The sequence below is a fragment of the Tachyglossus aculeatus genome, chromosome 11 (genome assembly GCF_015852505.1).
Source record: "Tachyglossus aculeatus isolate mTacAcu1 chromosome 11, mTacAcu1.pri, whole genome shotgun sequence".
Taxonomy (NCBI): Eukaryota; Metazoa; Chordata; class Mammalia; order Monotremata; family Tachyglossidae; genus Tachyglossus; species Tachyglossus aculeatus.
The window spans coordinates 25,071,457-25,094,964 of record NC_052076.1 but is presented as its reverse complement, the minus strand read 5'-3'; the positions used below and the strand labels follow the sequence as shown (position 1 = coordinate 25,094,964).

Sequence of the window (23,508 nt, the reverse complement as noted above, 5' to 3'; positions counted from 1 at the left end):
AATAAATGCCTGAATGAGTGACTACAGTACAGTGCTCAATAAGTGACTGAATGAATGAAGTACAGTGCTCTGCACATGGTAAGCGCTCAATAAATGACTGAATGAATTTAGTACAGCGCTCTGCACATAGTAAGCGCTCAATAAATGACTGAATCAATTTAGTAGTGTTGTGCACATAGTAAGCACTCAATAAGTGACTGAATGAGTGACTATAGTACAGTGCTCAATAAATGACTGAATGAATTTAGTACAGCGCTCTGCACATAGTAAGCTCTCAATAAATGACAATGAATTTAGTACAGTGCTCTGCACATAGTAAGTGCTCAATAAATGACTGAATGAATTTAGTGCAGCACTCTGCACATCGTAAGTGCTCAATAAATGACTGAATCGATTTAGTACAGTGCTCTGCACATACTAAGCGCTCAATAAATGACTGAATCAATTTAGTAGTGTTGTGCACATAGTAAGTTCTCAATAAATGACTGAATGAGTGACTATAGTACAGTGCTCAATAAATGACTGAATGAAGTACAGTGCTCTGCACATGGTAAGTGCTCACTAAATGACTGAATGAATTTAGTACAGCGCTCTGCACATAGTAAGCACTCAATAAATGACTGAATGAATTTAGTACAGCGCTCTGCACATAGTAAGCGCTCAATAAATGACTGAATGAATTTAGTAGTGTTGTGCACATAGTAAGTGCTCAATAAATGACTGAATGAGTGACTACAGTACAGTGCTCAATAAGCGACTGAATGAATGAAGTACAGTGCTCTGCACATGGTAAGTGCTCACTAAATGACTGAATGAATTTAGTACAGCGTTCCGCACATAGTAAGCGCTCAATAAATGATTGAATGAATTTAGTACAGTGCTCTGCACATAGTAAGCGCTCAATAAATGACAATCAATTTAGTAGTGTTGTGCACACAGTAAGCGCTCAATAAGTGACTGAATGAGTGACTATAGTACAGTGCTCAATAAATGACTGAATGAATGCAGTACAGTGCTCTGCACATGGTAAGCGCTCAATAAATGACTGAATGAATTTAGTACAGCGCTCTGCACATAGTAAGCTCTCAATAAATGACAATGAATTTAGTACAGTGCTCTGCACATAGTAAGTGCTCAATAAATGACTGAATGAATTTAGTACAGCACTCTGCACATAGTAAGTGCTCAATGACTGAATCGATTTAGTACAGTGCTCTGCACATACTAAGCGCTCAATAAATGACTGAATCAATTTCGTAGTGCTGTTCACATAATAAGCGCTCAATAAGTGACTGAATGAGTGACTATAGTACAGTGCTCAATAAATGACTGAATGAATGAGGTACAGTGCTCTGCACATAGTAAGTGCTCAATAAATGACTGAATGAAGTACAGTGCTCTGCACATAGTAAGGGCTCAATAAATGACTGAATGAATTTAGTACAGCGCTCTGCACATAGTAAGCGCTCAATAAATGACTGAATGAATTTAGTACAGTGCTCTGCACACAGTAAGCGCTCAATAAGTGACTGAATGAGTGACTATAGTACAGTGCTCTGCACATAGTAAGCGCTCAATAAATCACTGAATGAATTTAGTACAGCCCTCTGCACATAGTAAGCGCTCACTAAATGACTGAATGAATTTAGCAGTGTTGTGCACATAGTAAGCGCTCAATAAGTGACTGAGTGACTATGGTACAGTGCTCAATAAATGACCAAAGTACAGTGCTCTGCACATAGTAAGTGCTCAATAAATGACTGAATCAATTTAGTAGCGTTGTGCACATAGTAAGCGCTCAATAAACTACTAAATTGACTCAGTCATTTATTGAGCGCTTACTATGTGCACAACACTACTAAATTGATTCAATCATGTTGTGCACATAGTAAGCGCTCAATGACTGAATCATTTTAGTAGTGTTGTTCACATAAGCGCTCAATAAGTGACTGAATGAGTGACTATAGTACAGTGCTCAATAAATGACTGAATGAATGAGGTACAGTGCTCTGCACATAGTAAGTGCTCAATAAATGACTGAATGAATTTAGTACAGCGCTCTGCACATAGTAAGCTCTCCATAAATGACAATGAATTTAGTACAGTGCTCTGCACATAGTAAGTACTCAATAAATGACTGAATCAATTTAGTAGTGCTCTTCACATAGTAAGCGTTCAATAAGTGACTGAATGAGTGACTATAGTACAGTGCCTGAATGAATGAAGTACAGTGCTCTGCACATGGTAAGTGCTCAATAAATGACTGAATGAAGTACAGTGCTCTGCACATAGTAAGCGCTCAATAAATGACTGAATGAGTGACTATAGTACAGTGCTCAATAAATGACTGAATGAATTAAGTACAGTGCTCTGCACATAGTAAGCGCTCAATAAATGACAGAATAAATTTAGTAGTGTTGTGCACATAGTAAGCGCTCAATGACTGAGTGACTATAGTATAGTGCTCAATAAATGACTGAATGAATTTAGTACGGCGCTCTGCACATAGTAAGTGCTCAATAAATGACTGAATAAATCTAGTACAGTGCTCTGCAGATAGTAAGCGCTCAATAAATGACTGAATCAATTTAGTAGTGTTGTGCACACAGTAAGCGCTCGATAAATGACTGAATCAATTTAGTGGTGTTGTGCACATAGTAAGCGCTCAATAAATGACTGAATCATTTTAGTAGTGTTGTGCACATAGTAAGCGCTCAATAAATGACTGAATGAGTTTAGTACAGTGCTCTGCACATAGTAAGCGCTCAATAAATGACTGAATCAATTTAGTAGTGTTGTGCACATAGTAAGCGCTCAGTAAATGACTGAATCAATTTAGTAGTGTTGTGCACATAGTAAGCGCTCAGTAAATGACTGAGTGAGTTTAGTACACCGCTCTGCACATAGTAAGCGCTCAATAAATGACTGAATCAATTTAGTGGTGTTGTGCACATTGTAAGCGCTCAATAAGTGACTGAATCATTTTAGTAGTGTTGTGCACATAGTAAGCACTCAATAAATGACTGAATGAATTTAGTACAGCGCTCTGCACATAGTAAGCGCTCAATAAATGACTGAATCAATTTAGTAGTGTTGTGCACATAGTAAACGCTCAATAAATGACTGAATCAATTTAGTGGTGTTGTGCACATTGTAAGCGCTCAATAAGTGACTGAATCATTTTAGTAGTGTTGTGCACATAGTAAGCACTCAATAAATGACTGAGTGAATTTAGTACAGCGCTCTGCACATAGTAAGCGCTCAATAAATGACTGAATCAATTTAGTAGTGTTGTGCATAGTAAGCGCTCAATAAATGACTGAATCAATTTACTAGTGTTGTGCACATAGTAAGCGCTCAATAAATGACAATCATTTCAGTAGTGTTGTGCACATAGTAAGCGCTCAATAAATGACTGAATGAGTTTAGCACAGTGCTCTGCACATAGTAAGCGCTCAATTATTGACTTAATAAATTTAGTAGTGCTCTGCACACAGTAAGCACTCAATAAATGACTGAATAAATGAATTTAGCCCAGTGCTCTCCCTTCATTCATTCAATCGTATTTATTGAGCGCCTACTGTGTGCAGAGCACTGTACTAAGCGCTTAGGAAGTCCAAGTCGGCAACAGATAGAGACGGTCCCTACCCAACACAGTCTGGAAGGGGAAGACACACAATAAAACAAAACAATAAACAAAATAATAAATAAAATAAAATAAAATGAATGAATGAATGAATGAATGAGGGCGATGGACCGCGGCCTCTCCTCACCTCACGCCGCCTCAGACCAGAATCCGAACCGCGCTTTCTCCCCGCGTCTGCGCATGCGCCGGCCTCCGCGCCTGCGCCTGGAGGTGACGAAAGGCGCATGCGCCTGCTCCCGCGCCTGGAGGCGACGAAGCCCCGCCGCGCATGCGCATGCGCCTAGCCCAGCGCCTGCGCCTTGAGGTGACGACAGGCGCATGCGCCTGCTCCCGCGCTTTGAGGCGACGAACGGCGCATGCGCCCGCGCTTTGAGGCGACGAAGCCCCGCCGCGCCTGCGCATGCGTCTGGCCCCGCGCCTGCGCCCTGAGGCGACGAAAGGCACATGCGCCTGCGCCCGCGCTTTGAGGCGACGAAAGGCGCATGCGCCTCCTCCCGCCCCTTGAGGCGACGGAGTCCCGCCGCGTCTGCGCATGCGCCCGGCTCCGCGCCTGCGCGCTGAGACGACGAAGGCCCCCGCCGCCATCTCCCCTCCCGCCGCGGGCAGCCGGCGCCTGCTGCTCCGGCCACGGAAGCCTCCTTTCCCCCGCACACCCACTCGCCCCGTCCGAGGAGTGTCGGGGCAGGCGCGGCGAGGGCGCTTTTTTTAGCAGGGAACGAAAAGCGGACAGAAATCAGAGGAGGATGCAGGCGTTAGCGGGGGCAGCCCTGAAGGGGGGGTCCTCGAGGCGATCACGTGGGCGCGTTGAGCGGTTGCTAGGCAACGCGGCGTCGCCACGCGGCCAGTGCTGCCCCCTGTCGGTTGACGCCTGCCCCTGCCCCAACCCCCTCCTCTCCCTGGACCTCAGTTTCCCCCTGCAGGTAATGGGGACAATAATCCCATCTGTTTCGGGGTTTTCTTTGTATGTTATTTGTCAATAATAATAATAATGATAATAATAATTGATTCATTCCTAGTAATAATGATGATGATTCAGTCATTCCATCGTCTTGATTGAGCGCTTACTGTGTGCAGAGCACTGGACTAAGCGCTATTTCACTTCTATTTCACTCTATTACTCTATTTATTTATTTATTTAATTTGTACATATCTATTCTATTTATTTTATTTTGTTAGTATGTTTGGTTTTGTTCTCTGTCTCCCCCTTTTAGACTGTGAGCCCACTGTTGGGTAGGGACTGTCTCTGTATGTTGCCAATTTGTACTTCCCAAGCGCTTAGTACAGTGCTCTGCACATAGTAAGCGCTCAATAAATACGATTGATTGATTGATTGATTGATTTCACAGAATAGTATTTACTATTCTATTTATTTTATTTTATTAATATGTTTTGTTGTCTGTCTCCCCCTTCTAGACTGTGAGCCCGTTGTTGGGTAGGGACCGTCTTTATAGATTGCCAATTTGTAATAACAATAATAATAATGATGATGGCGTTTATTAAGCGCTTACTACGTGCAAAGCACTGTTCTAAGCGCTGGGGAGGTTACAAGGTGATCAGGTTGTCCCATGCAGGGCTCACAATCTTAATCCCCATTTTCCAGATGAGGGAACTGAGGCCCAGAGAAGTGAAGTGACTTGCCCAAAGTCACACAGCTGACAATAGGCGGAGCCGGGATTAGAACCCATGACTTCTGACTGCAAAGCCTGGGCTCTTTCCACTGAGCCAGGATGCTTCTCATGCTGCTTGTACTTCCCAAGCGCTTAGTCCAGGGCTCTGCACACAGTAAGCGCTCAGTAAATACGATGGAATGAATTCATTCATTCGATCGTATTTATTGAGCGCTTACTCTGTGCAGAACCCTGGACTAAGCGCTTGGGAAGTCCAAGTTGGCAACATATAGAGACAGTCCCTACGATTTCTATTTATTCTGATGACACCTGTCCACATGTTGTGTTTTGTTGTCTGTCTCCCCCTTCTATTCATTCATTCAATCAATCGTATTTATTGAGCGCTTACTGTGTGCAGAGCACTGTACTAAGCGCTTGGGAAGTCCAAGTCGGCAACATCTAGAGACGGTCCCTACCCAACAGCGGGCTCACAGGCTAGAAAGGGGAGACAGACAACAAAACCAAACATGGGGACAGGTGTCAAGTCATCAGAATAAAATATGTTTTATTTTGTTGTCTGTCTCCCCCTTCTAGACTGTGAGCCCGCTGTTGGGTAGGGACTGTCTCTATCTGTTCATCATCAATCGTATTTATTGAGCGCTTACTATGTGCAGAGCACTGTACTAAGCGCTTGGGAAGTACAAATTGGCAACATATAGAGACGGTCCCTGCCCAACAGTGGGCTCACAGTCTAAAAGACTGTTGCCGACTTGGCCTTCCCAAGCACTTAGTCCAGTGCTCTGCACACAGTAAGCGCTCAATAAATACGTTGGAATGAATGAATGTAGCTTTAATTCTATTTGTCCTGATGATTTTGACACCTGTCTCCTTGGTTTGTTGTCCGTCTCCCCCTTCTAGCCTGTGAGCCCGCTGTCGGGTAGGGACCGTCTCTAGATGTTGCCAACTTGGACTTCCCAAGCGCTTAGTACAGTGCTCTGCACACAGTAAGCGCTCAATAAATACGTTGGAATGAATGAATGTAGCTTTAATTCTATTTGTCCTGACGATTTTGACACCTGTCTCCTTGTTTTGTTGTCTGTCTCCCCCTTCTAGCCTGTGAGCCCACTGTTGGGTAGGGACCGTCTCTAGATGCTGCCAACTTGGACTTCCCAAGCGCTTAGTCCAGTGCTCTGCACACGGTAAGCGCTCAATAAATACGATTGAATGAATGAATGAACGGACTCACGGGCTAGAAGCCTGGCTCAGTGGAAAGAACCCGGGCTTGGGAGTCAGAGGTCAGGGGTTCGAATCCCGGCTCTGCCAATTGTCAGCTGTGTGACTTTGGGCAAGTCACTTCGCTTCTCTGGGCCTCAGTGACCTCATCTGGAAAATGGGGGTGAAGACTGGGAGCCCCCCGGGGGACAACCTGACCACCCTGTAACCTCCCCAGCGCTTAGAACAGTGCTTTGCACATAGTAAGTGCTTTATAAATGCCATCATAATTAGAAGGGGGAGACAGACAACAAAACTAAACAAGTAGACAGGTGTCAGTACCATCAGAATAAATATAATTAGAGCTATATACACATCAATGTATATGTATTTGTTAAGCACTTACTCTAATAATAATAATGTTGATGGCATTTGTTAAGCGCTCATTATGTGCAGAGCACTGTTCTAAGCGCTGGGGAGGTTACAAGGTGATCGGGTTGTCCCACGGGGGGCTCACAGTCTTCATCCCCGTTTTCCAGATGAGGTCACTGAGGCCCAGAGAAGTGAAGTGAGTTGCCCAAAGTCACACAGCTGACAATTGGCGGAGCCAGGATTAGAACCCATGACCTCTGACTCCCAAGCCTGGGCTCTTTCCACTAAACCACGCTGCTTCTGTACTCTGTGCCAAGCACTGTTCTAAGCACTGGGGTAGATATGAGGTGATCAGGTTGTCCCCCGTGGGGCTCCCGGTCTTCATCCCCATTTTACAGATGAGGGAACTGAGGCCCAGAGAATAATAATGATGGCATTTGTTAAGCGCTTACTTTGCGCCAAGCACTGTTCTAAGCACAGGGGGAGATACAAGGTTGTCCTACATGGGGCTCACAGTCTCCATCCCCATTTTCCAGATGAGGTCACTGAGGCCCAGAGAAGTGAAGTGACTCGCCCAAAGCCACACAGCAGGGAAGAACTGGACAGAGCATGGGCCGACAGAGGCCTGCGGCCGCGGCCACCCCACGAGGTGCTGGGCCTGAGGAGAAGCAGCGCGGCTCAGCGGAAAGAGCCCGGGCTTTGGAGTCAGAGGTCGTGGGTTCAAATCCCGGCTCCGCCACTTATCAGCTGGGTGACTTTGGGCGAGTCACTTCTCTGGGCCTCAGTGACCTCATCTGGAAAATGGGGATGAAGACTGGGAGCCCCCAGTGGGACAACCTGATCGCCTTGTTACCTCCCCAGCGCTTAGAACGGTGCTTGGCACATAGTAAGCGCTTAATAAATGCCATTATTATTATTATTATAGTAAGTGCTTAATAAATGCTATTATTATTATTATTATTATTATTATTATTATTATTATTTTCTCCCTAGACTTCTAGATCCCGGCCATGTCGGCGTCGGAGGACGGCCTCGACTTCCGGGCGCTGGAGAAAGAGCTGCAGGCCGCGCTGGCCGCCGACGAAAAATACCAGCGGGAAAACGCGGCCAAATTCCGGGCGGTCCACCAGAAAGTGGCCAGCTACGAGGAGTTCAGGTGAGCCCCCGTGGCTAGGGAGAAGCAGAGCGTGGCTCGGCGGAAAGAGCCCGGGCTTTGGAGTCATCATCATCATCATCATCATCAATCGTATTTATTGAGCGCTTACTATGTGCAGAGCACTGGACTAAGCGCTTGGGAAGTCCAAGTTGGCAACATATAGAGACGGTCCTTACCCAACAACGGGCTCACAGTCTAGAAGGTCGGGGGGACAGACAACAAAACATGTGAACATCATTATGACCAGACTTATCCATTCATTTCATTCATTCAGTCAATCATATTTATTGAGCGCTTCCTGTGTGCAGAGCACTGTACTAAGCGCTTGGGAAGTACAAGTTGGCAACATATAGAGACGGTCCCTACCCAACAACAGGCTTACAGTCTAGAAGAGGGGGTGGACAGACAACAAAACAAAACAAAACATCATCTACCCAACAGTGGGCTCACAGTCTAAAAGGGGGAGACAGAGAACAAAACCAGACATACTAACAAAATAAAATGAATAGATATGTACAAGTAAAATAATAAATAAATAGAGTAATAAATGTGTACAAACATATATACATATATACAGGTGCTGTGGGGAAGGGAAGGAGGTAAGATGGGGGGGATGGAGGGGGGACGAGGGGGGAGAGGAAGGAAGGGGCTCAGTCTGGGAAGGCCTCCTGGAGGAGGGGAGCTCTCAGCAGGGCCTTGAAGGGAGGAAGAGAGCGAGCTTGGCGGCTCCGGGGGTCGCGTAACTAGTCATCATCATCATCATCAATCGTATTTATTGAGCGCTTACTGTGTGCAGAGCACTGTACTAAGCGCTTGGGAAGTACAAGTTGGCAATATATAGAGACAGTCCCTACCCAACAGTGGGCTCACAGTCTAACTAATTATTATTAGTAGTAGTAGTATTAAGGGCTTAACAAATACCATCATTATTATTAGTAGTAGTAGTAAGCACTTAACAAATACCATAGTTATTATTATTAGTAGTAAGCACTTAAGTTCCATCATTATTATTAAGCACTTAACACCATAATTATTATTAGTAGAAGTAAGCACTTAACAAATACCATCATTATTATTAAGCGCTTACAAGTACCATAAGCGCATAACAAATGCCATCATTATTATTATTAGTAGTAGTAATCACTTAACAAATACCATCATTATTAAGTGCTTAACAAATACCATAATTATTATTATTAGTAGTAGTAGTAGTAAGTGCTTAACAAATACCATAATTAGTAGTAGTAGTAGTAGTAAGCACTTAAGAAATATAGTATGCACTTAAGAAATACCATAATAATTATTATTAGTGGTAGTAAGCACATAACAAATACCATCGTTATTATTAAGCGCTTACAAGTACCATAAGCGCATAATAAATACCATCATTATTAGTAGTAGTAGTAGTAATCACTTAACAAACACCATCATTATTAAGCGCTTAACAAATGCCATAATTATTATTATTAGTAGTAGTAGTATTAAGCACTTAATACCATAATTATATGCTATTTGGATCACGGGTTCAAATCCCGGCCCCCAGTCAGCTGTGTGACTCTGGGCAAGTCACTTCACTTCTCTGGGCCTCAGTTCCCTCATCTGGAAAATGGGGATGAAGACTGGGAGCCCCCCCGTGGGACAACCTGATCACCTTGTCACCTCCCCAGCGCTTAGAACGGTGCTCTGCACATAGTAAGCGCTTAATCAATGCCATCCTTATTATTATTGTTCAGTCAGTCAGATTGATTTAGTACTTACTGTATTCGGCACTTGGGAAAATGCAACAGCAATAAAGCAGACACGGCAGAGAAGCAGCGTGGCTCAGTGGGTAGAGCCCGGGCTTGGGAGTCGGATGTCATGAGTTCGAATCCCTGCTCCACCGCTTGTCCGCTGTGTGACCTTGGGCCAGTCCCTTCACTTCTCCGGGCCTCAGTTCCCTCATCTGTATAATAATGATGGCATTTGTTAAGCGCTTACTATGTGCAAAGCACTGTTCTAATAATAATAATAATAATAATGGCATTTATTAAGCGCTTACTATGTGCAAAGCACTGTTCTAAGTGCTGGGGAGTTTACAAGGTGATCAGGTTGTCCCACGTGGGGCTCACAGTCTTAATCTAAGACTATAAGCCCTGGAGGGGACTTCCCAAGCGCTTAGTACAGTGCTCTGCACACAGTAAGCGCTCAATAAGTACGATTGAATGAACGTACCTGAGGTGATCAGGTTGTCCCACTTGGGGCTCACAGTCTTAATCCCCATTTTCCAGATGAGGGAACTGAGTCACAGAGACGGGAGGTGACTTGCCCAAAGTCACACAGCTGACAAGTGGCGGCGCCGGGATTTGAACCCACGACCTCTGACTCCAAAGCCCGGGCTCTTGCCACTTAGCCACGCTGCTTCTCTCTGTAAAATGGGGGTGAAGACTGTGAGCCCCCCGTGGGACAACCTGATCACCTTGTATCCTCCCCAGCGCTTAGAACAGTGCTTGGCACATAGTAAGCGCTTAATCAGTGCCATTATTATGATTATTATAATCCTATTATAATCATAATATAATCATATCATAGTTATAATCATAATATAATCATAATCAGAGAAGCAGCGTGGCTCAGTGGAAAGAGCCCGGGCTTTGGAGTCAGAGGTCATGGGTTTGTTTTTTTTGTGTTTTTTTTTTAATGGCATTTATTAAGCGCTTACTATGTGCAAAGCGCTGTTCTAAGCGCTGGGGAGGTTACAAGGTGATCAGGTTGTCCCACGGGGGGCTCACAGTCTTCATCCCCATTTTTACAGATGAGGGAACTGAGGCCCAGAGAAGTGAAGTGACTCGCCCAAGGTCACCCAGCTGACAATTGGCGGAGTCGGGATTTGACCCCTGACCTCTGACTCCCAAGCCGGGGCTCTTCCCACTGAGCCACGCTGCTTCTCCTATCCCATATCCAGCGTGGCTCAGTGGAAAGAGCCCGGGCTTGGGAGTCAGAGGTCACGGGTTCGAATTCCGACTCCACCCCATGTCTGCTGTGTGATCTTGGGCAAGTCACTTCACTTCTCTGGGCCTCAGTTACCTCATCTGTAAAATGGGGATGAAGACTGTGAGCCCCCCGTGGGACAACCTGATCACCCTGTATCCTCCCCAGCGCTAAGAACAGTGCTTTGCACATAGTCAGCGCTTAACAAATGCCAATTATTATTATTATTAGATCCGCCAATTGTCCGCTGTGTGACTTTGGGCAAGTCACTTCACTTCTCCAGGCCTCATGACCTCATCTGGAAAATGGGGAGGAAGACTGTGAGCCCCCCGTGGGACAACCTGATCACCTTGTAACCTCTCCAGCTGTTAGAAGAGCGCTTTGCACGTCGTAAGCGCTTAATAAATGCCATTATTATGATGATGATGATTATGATTATGATTATTCCCGGCCCACGAGGAGGTTAACAGCCAGGGAGCGGTGACACTCGTGTGTCCACAGGGACATCGTCCTCGCCTCTCACCTGAGGCCCCTGGAGAGGAAGGACAAGACAGGGGGGCCGAGGGCAGCCCCCTGGAACAGCCACGCGACCCTCGCCGGCCCCTCGCAGGAGCCCACCTTGGAGCTCGACCAGGTGAGATCAATCAATCAATCGTATTTATTGAGCGCTTACCGTGTGCAGAGCACTGTACTAAGCGCTAGATGTAGACGACCCCTTCCTCTCTCCGCTCCGGGAGGGAAACGGAGCCTGGTGGAGCTCTGCTTCCCATCCCGGGCCCAGAGACAGGTCGCGGGGTCCCCGGCGGGGAAAGGCCGGGTGAGGTGGGTGGCGGGTGGGCTTGGAACTGGGGGCCAGCCATGATAGTAATCATAATAATAAGGATATTTGATAATAACGTTGGTATTTAAGCACTTACTATGTGCTGGATGGGTAGCCGGGTGGAGCGGGTGATGGGTGGGCTTGGAACTGGGAAGCCAGCCATGATAGTAATCATAATAATAAGGATATTTGATAATAAAGTTGGTATTTAAGCACTTACTATGTGCCGGATGGGTAGCCGGGTGGGGTGGGTGACGGGTGGGCTTGGAACTGGGGAGCCAGCCATGACAGTAATCATAATAATAAGGATATTTGATAATAACATTGGTATTTGTTAAGCGCTTACTATGTGCTGAACAGGTAGCTGGGTGGGGTGGGTGACGGGTGGGCTTGGAACTGGGGGCCAGCCATGATAGTAATCATAATAATAAGGATATTTGATAATAACGTTGGTATTTGTTAAGCGCTTACTATGTGCTGAACGGGTAGCCGGGTGGGATTGGTGACGGGTGGGCTTCTAACTGGAGGCCAGCCATGATAGTAATCATAATAATAAGGATATTTGATAATAACATTGGTATTTAAGCGCTTACTATGTGCTGAACAGGTAGCCGGGTGGGGTGGGTGACGGGTGGGCTTGGAACTGGGAAGCCAGCCATGATAGTAATCATAATAATAAGGATATTTGATAATAACGTTGGTATTTCTTAAGCGTTTACTATGTGCCGAAAGGGTAGCCGGGTGGGGTGGGTGGCGGGTGGGCTTGGAACTGGGAAGCCAGCCATGATAGTAATCATAATAATAAGGATATTTGATAATAATGTTGGTATTTCTTAAGCGCTTACTATGTGCCGAACGGGTAGCCGGGTGGGGTGGGTGACAGGTGGGCTTGGAACTGGGGAGCCAGCCATGATAGTAATTAATAATAATAAGGATATTTGATAATAACGTTGGTATTTGTTAAGCGCTTACTATGTGTCAGACGGGTAGCCGGGTGGAGTGGGTGACGGGTGGGCTTGGAACTGGGGGCCAGCCATGATAGTAATCATAATAATAAGGATATTTAATAATAACGTTGGTATTTAAGCGCTTTCTATGTACCGAACGGGTAGCCGGGTGGGGTGGGTGACGGGTGGGCTTGGAACTGGGGGCCAGCCATGATAGTAATCATAATAATAAGGATATTTGATAATAACGTTGGTATTTAAGCGCTTACTATGTGCCGGATGGGTAGCCGGGTGGGGTGGGTGACGGGTGGGCTTGGAACTGGGGAGCCAGTCATGATAGTAATCATAATTATAAGGATATTTGATAATAACGTTGGTATTTAAGCGCTTACTATGTGCCTGACAGGTAGCCGGGTTGGGTGGGTGACGGGTGGGCTTGGAACTGGGGAGCCAGCCATGATAGTAATCATAATAATAATCAATTAATCAATCAATCAATCAGTCGTATTTATTGAGCGCTTACTGTGTGCAGAGCACTGTACTAAGCGCTTGGGAAGTCCAAGTTGGCAACATATAGAGACGGTCCCTACCCAACAGTGGGCTCACAGTCTAGAAGGGGGAGACAGAGAACAAAACCAAACATACTAACAAAATAAAATAAATAGAATAGATATGTACAAGTGAAATAAATAAATAAATAAATAGAGTAATAAATATGTACAAACATATAGACATATATACAGGTGCTGTGGGGAAAGGAAGGAGGTAAGATCAAATAAGGATATTTGATAATAACGTTGGTATTTGTTAAGCGCTTACTATGTGCCCAACGGGTAGCCGGGTGGGGTGGGTGACGGGTGGGCTTGGAAATGGGGAGCCCATTCCAATAAAATGAATGAATTGAATAAATTGAATAATAAATTGAATTATTTATCATCATCATAATTTATTTATTATTTATTTATTATAAATTATTCAAATAATTGAATAATAAATTGAATAATTGAATAAATTGAATCAATAAATACGATTGATTGAGCCAGCCTTGATAATCATCGTAATAATAACGATCCTTGATAATAACGTTGGTATTTGTTATGCGCTTACTATGTGCCCAACGGGTAGCCGGATGGGATGGGTGACGGGTGGGCTTGGAACTGGGGGCCAGCCGTGATAGTAATCATAATAATAATAATATTTGATAATAATGTTGGTATTTGTTAAGCGCTTACTATGTGTCAGATGGGTAGCCAGGTGGGGTGGGTGACGGGTGGGCTTGGAACTGGAAAGCCAATTCCAATAAAATGAATGAATTGAATAAATTGAATAATAAATTGAATAATAAATTGAATTATTTATTATCATCATCATTATTATTTATTATAAATTATTCAAATAATTGAATAATTAATTGAATAATTGAATAAATTGAATCAATAAATACAATTGATTGAGCCAGCCATGATAATAATCATAATAATAACGATCCTTGATAATAACGTTGGTATTTGTTAAGCGCTTCCTATGTGCCCAACGGGTAGCCGGGTGGGGTGGGTGATGGGTGGGCTTGGAACTGGGGAGCCAATTCCAATAAAATGAATGAATTGAATAAATTGAATAATTTATTGAATAATAAATTGAATTGAATAATACATTGAATTATTTATTATTGTCATCATTATTATTAATCAATTAATTGTTATTTATTATAAATTATTTGAATAATTGAGTAATAAATTGAATAATTGAATCAATTGAATCAATAAATACGATTGACTGAGCCAGCCATGATAATAATCATAATAATAAGGATCCTTAATAATAACGTTGGTATTTGTTAAGCGCTTCCTATGTGCCGAACGGGTAGGGACCGTCTCTATATGATGCCAGCTTGTACTTAATAATCCTTATAATGTTGGTATTAGTTCATTCAATCGTATTTATTGAGCCCTTACTGCGTGCAGAGCACTGTACTGAGCGCTCGGGAAGTACAAGTTGGCAACATACAGAGACGGTCCCTACCCAACAGTGGGCTTACTATATTTGATAATAATGTTGGTATTTGTTAAGCGCTTACTATGTGCCGAACGGGTAGGGACCGTCTCTATATGATGCCAACTTGTACTTAATAATCATTATAATGTTGGTATTTGTTCATTCATTCAATCGTATTTATTGAGCGCTTACTGCGTGCAGAGCACTGTACTAAGCGCTTGGGAAGTACAAGTTGGCAACATATAGAGATGGTCCCTACCCAACAGTGGGCTTACTATGTGCCGAACGTGTAGGGACCGTCTCTATATGATGCCAACTTGTACTTAATAGTAATTATAATGTTGGTATTTGTTCATTCATTCATTCAATCGTATTTATTGAGCGCTTACTGCATGCAGAGCACTGTATTGAGCGCTTGGGAAGTACAAGTTGGCAACATATAGAGATGGTCCCTACCCAACAGTGGGCTTACTATGTGCCGAACGTGTAGCAACCGTCTCTATATGATGCCAACTTGTACTTAATAATCATTATAATGTTGGTATTTGCTCATTCATTCATTCATTCAATGGTATTTATTGAACGCTTACTGTGTGCAGAGCAGTGTACTAAGCTCTTGGGAAGTACAAGTTAGCAACATACAGAGACGGTCCCTACCCCACAGTGGGCTTACTATGTGCCGAACGTGTAGGGACCGTCTCTATATGATGCCAACTTCTACTTAATAATCATTATAATGTTGGTATTTGTTCATTCGTTCAATCGTATTTATTGAGCGCTTACTGCGTGCAGAGCACTGTACTAAGCACTCGGGAAGTACAAGTTGGCAACATATAGAGACAGTCCCTACCCAACAGTGGGATTACTATGTGCCGAACGTGTAGGGACCGTCTCCATATGATGCCAACTTGTACTTAATAATAACTATAATGTTGGTATTTGTTAAGCGCTTACTATGTGCCGAACGGGTAGGGACTGTCTCCATATGATGCCAACTTGTACTTAATAATCATTATAATGTTGGTATTTGTTAAGCACTTACTATGTGCCGAATGGGTAGGGACCGTCTCTATATGATGCGAACTTGTACTTAATAATAATGTTGGTATTTGTTAAGCACTTACTATGTGCCGAATGTTTAGGGACCATCTAGGTATGATGCCAACTTGTACATAATAATAACAATAATAATAATAATAATAATAATGTTGGCATTTGTTAAGTGCTTTCTATGTGCCGAACGGGTAGGGACCTTCTCCATATGATGCCAACTTGTACTTAATAATAATTATAATGTTGGTATTTGTTAAGCGCTTACTATGTGCCAAATGGGTAGGGACCGTCTCTATATGATGCCAACTTGTACTTAATAATCATTATAATGTTGGTATTTGTTAAGCGCTTACTATGTGCCGAATGGGTAGGGACCGTCTCTATATGATGCCAACTTGTACTTAATAATAATGTTGGTATTTGTTAAGCACTTACTATGTGCCGAATGTTTAGGGACCATCTAGGTATGATGCCAACTTGTACATCATCATCATCATCATCATCATCATCATCATAATAATAATAATAATAATAATAATGTTGGCATTTGTTAAGTGCTTTCTATGTGCCGAACGGGTAGGGACCTTCTCCATATGATGCCAACTTGTACTTAATAATAATTATAATGTTGGTATTTGTTAAGCGCTTACTATGTGCCAAATGGGTAGGGACCGTCTCTATATGATGCCAACTTGTACTTAATAATAATTATTATGTTGGTATTTGTTAAGCGCTTACTATGTGCCGAACGGGTAGGGACCGTCTCTATGTGATGCCAACTTGTACTTAATAATAATGTTGGTATTTGTTAAGCGCTTACTATGTGCCGAGCACTGTTCTAAGCGCTGGGGGAGATACAAGGAAATCAGGTTGTCCCACGGGGGGCTCACAGTCTTCATCCCCATTTTCCAGATGAGGTCACTGAGGCCCAGAGAAGTGAAGTGACTTGCCCAAAGTCACCCAGCTGACAAGTGGCGGAGCCGGGATTAGAACCCGTGACCTCTGACTCCCAAGCCCGGGCTCTTTCCACCGAGCCACGCTGCTTCTGGTTTCGCACTTACTATGTGCCAAGCGCTACTTCAGTAATGGTACTTGTTAAGCGCTTACTGGGTGCGAAGCGCTGTTCTAAGCACTGGGGAAGATACAGAGAAGCAGCGTGGCTCAGTGGAAAGAGCCCGGGCTTTGGAGTCAGAAGTCATGGGTTCAAATCCCGGCTCCGCCCACTGTCAGCTGTGTGACTTTGGGCAAGTCACTTCACTTCTCTGGGCCTCAGTGACCTCATCTGTCAAATGGGGATTAAGTCTGTGAGCCCCCTGTGGGACAACATGATCACCTTATAACCTCCCCAGTGCTTAGAACAGTGCTTTGCACATAGTAAGCGCTTAATAAATGCCATTATTATTATTATTATTAAGTCATGGGTTCAAATCCCGGCTCCGCCAGCTGTCAGCTGTGTGACTTTGGGCAAGTCAACACCAACTCTCTCCTCGACCCCCTCCAGTCTGGCTTCCGTCCCCTACATTCCACGGAAACTGCCCTCTCAAAGGTCACCAATGACCTCCTGCTTGCCAAATCCAACGGCTCCTACTCTGTCCTAATCCTCCTCGACCTCTTGGCTGCCTTCGACACTGTGGCCCACCCCCTTCTCCTCAACAGGCTATCTGACCTTGGCTTCACAGACTCCGTCCTCTCCTGGTTCTCCTCTTACCTCTCCGGCCGTTCATTCTCAGTCTCTTTTGCAGGCTCCTCCTTCCCCTCCCATCCCCTTAATGTGGGGGTTCCCCAAGGTTCAGTGCTTGGTCCCCTTCTGTTCTCGATCTACACGCAGTCCCTTGGTGACCTCATTCACTCCCACGGCTTCAACTATCATCTCTACGCTGATGACACCCAGATCTCCATCTCTGCCCCTGCTCTCTCCCCCTCTCTCCAGGCTCGCATCTCCTCCTGCCTTCAGGACATCTCCATCTGGATGTCTGCCCGCCACATGTCGAAGACTGAACTCCTTGTCTTCCCTCCCAAACCCTGCCCTCTCCCTGACTTTCCCATCTCTGTTGACGGCACTACCATCCTTCCCGTCTCACAAGCCCGCAACCTCGGTGTCATCCTCGACTCCGCTCTCTCCTTCACCCCTCACATCCAAGCCGTCACCAAAACCTGCCGGTCTCAGCTCCGCAACATTGCCAAGATCCGCCCTTTCCTCTCCATCCCAACTGCTACCCTGCTCGTTCAAGCTCTCATCCTATCCCGTCTGGACTACTGCACCAGCCTTCTCTCTGATCTCCCATCCTCGTGTCTCTCCCCACTTCAATCCATACTTCATGCTGCTGCCCGGATTATCTTTGTCCAGAAACGCTCTGGGCATGTTACTCCCCTCCTCAAAACTCTCCAGTGGCTCCCAATCAATCTGCGCATCAGGCAGAAACTCCTCCCCCTGGGCTTCCAGGCTGTCCATCCATCCCCTGGCCCCCTCCTCCCTCACCTCCCTTCTCTCCTTGTCCATCGCAGCCCGCACCCTCCGCTCCTCCGCCGCTAATCTCCTCCCCATACCTCACTCTCGCCTGTCCCGCCATCGACCCCCGGCCCACGTCATCCCCCGGGCCTGGAATGCCCCCAATCCCTCTGCCCATCCGCCCAGCTAGCTCGCTTCCTCCCTTCAAGGCCCTGCTGAGAGGTCACCTCCTCCAGGAGGCCTTCCCAGACTGAGCCCCTTCCTTCCTCTCCCCCTCGTCCCCCTCTCCATCCCCCCATCTTACCTCCTTCCCTTCCCCACAGCACCTGTATATATGTATATATGTTTGTACATATTTTTTACTCTATTCATTTATTTATTTATTTTATTTGTACATATCTATTCTATTTATTTTATTTTGTTGGTATGTTTGGTTTTGTTCTCTGTCTCCCCCTTTTAGACTGTGAGCCCACTGTTGGGTAGGGACTGTCTCTATATGTTGCCAACCTGGACTTCCCAAGTGCTTAGTACAGTGCTCTGCACATAGTAAGCGCTCAATAAATGCAATTGATGATGATGATGATGATGATGATGAAGTCACTTCACTTCTCTGGGCCTCAGTGACCTCACCTGTCAGATGGGGATTAAGTCTGTAAGCCCCCTGTGGGACAACCTGATCACCTTATAACCTCCCCAGTGCTTAGAGCAGTGCTTTGCACATAGTAAGCGCTTAATAAATGCCATTATTATTATTATTGTCATGGGTTCAAATCCCGGCTCCTCCAGCTGTCAGCTGTGTGACTTTGGGCAGGTCACTTCACTTCTCTGGGCCTCAGTTCCCTCATCTGTAAAATGGGGATTAAATCCATGAGCTCCCCATGGGACAACCTGATCACCTTATAACCTCCCCAGTGCTTAGAACAGTGCTTTGCACATAGTAAGTGCTTAATAAATGCCATTGTTATTATTATTAAGTCATGGGTTCAAATCCCAGCTCCACCAGCTGCCAGCTGTGTGACTTTGGGCAAGTCACTTCAGTTCTCTGGGCCTCAGTGACCTCATCTGCCAGATGGGGATTAAGTCCGTGAGCCCACATGGGACAACCTGATCACCTTATAACCTCCCCAGTGATTAGAACAGTGCTTTGCACATAGTAAGCGTGTAATAAATGCCATTATTATTACTATTATTATTATAAGTCATGGGTTCAAATCCCAGCTCCACCAGCTGTCAGCTATGTGACTTTGGGCAAGTCACTTCACTTCTCTGGGCCTCAGTGACCTCATCTGCCAGATGGGGATTAAGTCTGTGAGCCCCCCGTGGGCCAAGCTGATCACCTTATAACCTCCCCAGTGCTTAGAACAGTGCTTTGCACATAGTAAGCGCGTAATAAATGCCATTATTATTACTATTATTATTATAAGTCATGGGTTCAAATCCCAGCTCCACCAGCTGTCAGCTATGTGACTTTGGGCAAGTCACTTCACTTCTCTGGGCCTCAGTGACCTCATCTGCCAGATGGGGATTAAGTCTGTGAGCCCCCCGTGGGCCAAGCTGATCACCTTATAACCTCCCCAGTGCTTAGAACAGTGCTTTGCACATAGTAAGCGCTTAATAAATGCCATAATTATTATTATTATTATTAAGTCATGGGTTCAAATCCCGGCTCCACCAGCTGTCAGCTGTGTGACCTTGGGCAAGTCACTTCACTTCTCTGGGCCTCAGTGACCTCATCTGTCAGATGGGGATTAAGTCTGTAAGCCCCACGTGGGACAACCTGATGACCTCGTATCCCCTCCAGGATACAAGGAGAGAACTGAGGCCCAGAGAAGTGAAGCGACCGGCCCAAAGTCACCCAGCTGACAATCAATCAATCAATCAATCGTATTTATTGAGCGCTTATTGTGTGCAGAGCACTGTATTAAGCGCTTGGGAAGTCCAAGTTGGCAGCATATAGAGACAGTCCCTACCCAACAGTGGGCTCACAGTCTAAAAGTGACAAGTGGCGGAGTCGGGATCCGAACCCCCGACCTCTGACTCCCAAGCCCGGGCCCTCGCCGCTGAGCCACGCCGCTCCGGCCTCCCAAAATGGGGTTCCCCCCGCTAGGCCACACTGCTTCTCGGGGCAGCTGGGCACCGCCGCGGGCACCGAGCCCGGCAGGTCTGGGGCGATCAGACGGGAAAGAGCCCGGGCTTTGAAGTCAGAGGTCACGGGTTCAAATCCCGACTCCGCCGATTGTCAGCTGGGTGACTTTGGGCAAGGCGCTTCACTTCTCTGGGCCTGTTACCTCATCTGTAAAATGGGGATGAAGATGGTGAGCCCCCCATGGGACAACCTGATCACCTTATAACCTCCCCAGTGCTTAGAATTGTGCTTTGCACATAGTAAGTGCTTAATAAATGCCATTATTATTATTATTAGTATTAAGTCATAGGTTCAAATCCCGGCTCCACCAGTTGTCAGCTGTGTGACTTTGGGCAAGTCGCTTCACTTCTCTGGGCCTCAGTGACCTCATCTGTCAGATGGGGATTAAGTCTGTAAGCCCCACGTGGGACAACCTGATGACCTCGTATCCCCTACAGGATACAAGGAGGGAACTGAGGCCCAGAGAAGTGAAGCGACCGGCCCAAAGCCACCCAGCTGACACTCAATCAATCGTATTTATTGAGCGCTTATTGTGTGCAGAGCACTGTACTAAGCGCTTGGGAAGTCCACGTTGGCAACATATAGAGACAGTCCCTACCCAACAGTGGGCTCACAGTCTAAAAGTGACAAGTGGCGGAGTCGGGATCCGAACCCCCGACCTCCGACTCCCAAGCCCGGGCTCTCGCCATTGAGCCACGCCGCTCTTGCCTCCCAAAATGGGGTTCCCCCCACTAGGCCACACTGTTTCTCGGGGCAGCTGGGCACCGAGCCCGGCAGGTCTGGGGCGACCAGACGGGAAAGAGCCCGGGCTTTGGAGTCAGAGGTCACGGGTTCAAATCCCGGCTCCGCCGATTGTCAGCTGGGCGACTTTGGGCGAGTCGCTTCACTTCTCTGGGCCTGTCACCTCATCTGGAAAATGGGGATGAAGACGGTGAGCCCCCCATGGGACAACCTGATCACCTTGTAACCTCCCCAGCGCTTAGAACGGTGCTTTGCACCTAGTAAGCGCTTAATAAATGCCATTATTATTATTATTATTATTATTATTCTTGCCCCAGGAGGGAGCCTGCTGGCCCGAGACCTCGGCCGAGTTCCAGCGGGACTGGCGCCGGCGGCTGCGGAGCGGGCCGGAGCGCTACCGGGCCCTGCTGCGGCTCGGCGGGGCCCGCCTGGGCCGCCTCTTCCGGGCCGACGTGGGCTGCGGCCTGCTGGGCGAGATCCTGGTGGCCCTGGCGGACCACGCCGGGCCCCCCCGACCGCCCGGCCGTGCTGGACGTCCTGAGCGGCCTGGCCCGCGCCGGACGTTTCCGCCTCAACCTGAGCCTGCTGAGCCGCCCCGAGCGGGAAAGCTGCCGCCGCCTCTTCCGCCGGCTCCGGGCCGAGATCCCGCCCGAGGACACGCCGGGTCGGGATGAGCAGGGGCTCCTCCGGGAGCTGCTCCACCTCTACCAGGTCGACTGAGGGGGTCAGGCCGCTCCCCTCGACCGCCCCGTCCCCGGGGGGCTCCGGCTGACCCCTGGGAGACCCTCGCGATCCCGGGAGGCCGGTTTCATCGGCCCGCGACCTCGACGGAAAGCCGGGGTGCCGGTAGCCGGGGGAAACCACGTGGCCTTTTCCCCCCCTCACCCTCCATTCCTTCTCCCGGCCTCCCCGGCGGTCCACGAGGGATGGTGGGGTCCCCTGGGGACCCCAGGGGACACCTCGGAGGGCAGAGTGGGATGTTTGAACCCCGACAGTCGGCTCTCCCCCTTCCCCAGATGCTCCCAGGCCTCCCAGCCCAGTAATAAACCACTGTTTCCCAAATGGCTTCCCTAGCCTCTTTCCCAGAGCTCTGGGGGTCTTCCTTTTTCTTAGGGAATTTGTTCTTGTGGTACTTGTTAAGCACTTACTCTAGAGCCCTGGGGGTCTTCCTTTGTTCTTGTGGTACTTGTTAAGCACTTACTCTAAAGCCCTGGGGGTCTTCCTTTTTCTTACGGAATTTGTTCTTGTGGTACTTGTTAAGCACTTATTCTAGAGCCCTGGGGGTCTTCCTTTTTCTTTCAGAATTTGTTCTTGTGGTACTTGTTAAGCACTTACTCTAGAGCCCTGGGGGTCTTCCTTTTTCTTACGGAATTTGTTCTTGTGGTACTTGTTAAGCACTTACTCTAGAGCCCTGGGGGTCTTCCTTTTTCTTAGGGAATTTGTTCTCGTGGTACTTGTTAAGCACTTACTCTAGAGCCCTGGGGGGGTCTTCCTTTTTCTTAGGGAATTTGTTCTTGTGGTACTTGTTAAGCACTTACTTACTTGTTAAGCACTTACTCTAGAGCCCTGGGGGTCTTCCTTTGTTCTTGTGGTACTTGTTAAGCACTTACTCTAGAGCCCTGGGGGTCTTCCTTTTTCTTACGGAATTTGTTCTTGTGGTACTTGTTAAGCACTTATTCTAGAGCCCTGGGGGTCTTCCTTTTTATTAGGGAATTTGTTCTTGTGGTACTTGTTAAGCACTTACTCTAGAGCCCTGGGGGTCTTCCTTTTTCTTATGGAATTTGTTCTTGTGGTACTTGTTAAGCACTTACTCTAGAGCCCTGGGGGGGTCTTCCTTTTTCTTACGGAATTTGTTCTTGTGGTACTTGTTAAGCACTTACTCTAGAGCCCTGGGGGTCTTCCTTTTTCTTAGGGAATTTGTTCTCGTGGTACTTGTTAAGCACTTACTCTAGAGCCCTGGGGGGTCTTCCTTTTTCTTACGGAATTTGTTCTTGTGGTACTTGTTAAGCACTTACTCTAGAGCCCTGGGGGTCTTCCTTTTTCTTAGGGAATTTGTTCTTGTGGTACTTGTTAAGCACTTACTCTAGAGCCCTGGGGGTCTTCCTTTTTCTTACGGAATTTGTTCTTGTGGTACTTGTTAAGCACTTACTCTAGAGCCCGGGGGGGGTCTTCCTTTTTCTTACGGAATTTGTTCTCGTGGTACTTGTAAAGCACTTACTCTAGAGCCCTGGGGGTCTTCCTTTTTCTTACGGAATTTGTTCTCGTGGTACTTGTTAAGCACTTACTCTAGAGCCCTGGGGGGTCTTCCTTTTTCTTACGGAATTTGTTCTCGTGGTACTTGCTAAGCACTTACTCTAGAGCCCTGGGGGGTCTTCCTTTTTCTTACGGAATTTGTTC

General features: G+C 46.4%; 2 protein-coding genes across 2 annotated transcripts in view; one reads left to right on the top strand and one right to left on the bottom strand.

Moving 5' to 3' along the window:
- The window catches only part of EFTUD2 (elongation factor Tu GTP binding domain containing 2), an 85,478-nt gene extending 81,643 nt beyond the window's left edge, over positions 1–3,835 (bottom strand). The window contains exon 1 of the mRNA XM_038754394.1: positions 3,774–3,835. The gene's annotated coding sequence lies outside the window, so the exon portion shown is untranslated. The remainder of the gene's footprint in view (positions 1–3,773) is intronic.
- Positions 3,836–4,465: 630 nt separating this feature from the next.
- Positions 4,466–22,165, top strand: CCDC103 (coiled-coil domain containing 103). Its single transcript, XM_038754570.1, is given in 5 exon segments — positions 4,466–4,566; positions 7,839–7,993; positions 11,462–11,594; positions 21,429–21,614; positions 21,616–22,165. Coding segments are annotated over 4 exon segments (681 nt in total). The 5' UTR covers positions 4,466–4,566; positions 7,839–7,847; the 3' UTR covers positions 21,832–22,165.
- The last annotated feature ends 1,343 nt before the right edge of the window (positions 22,166–23,508 follow it).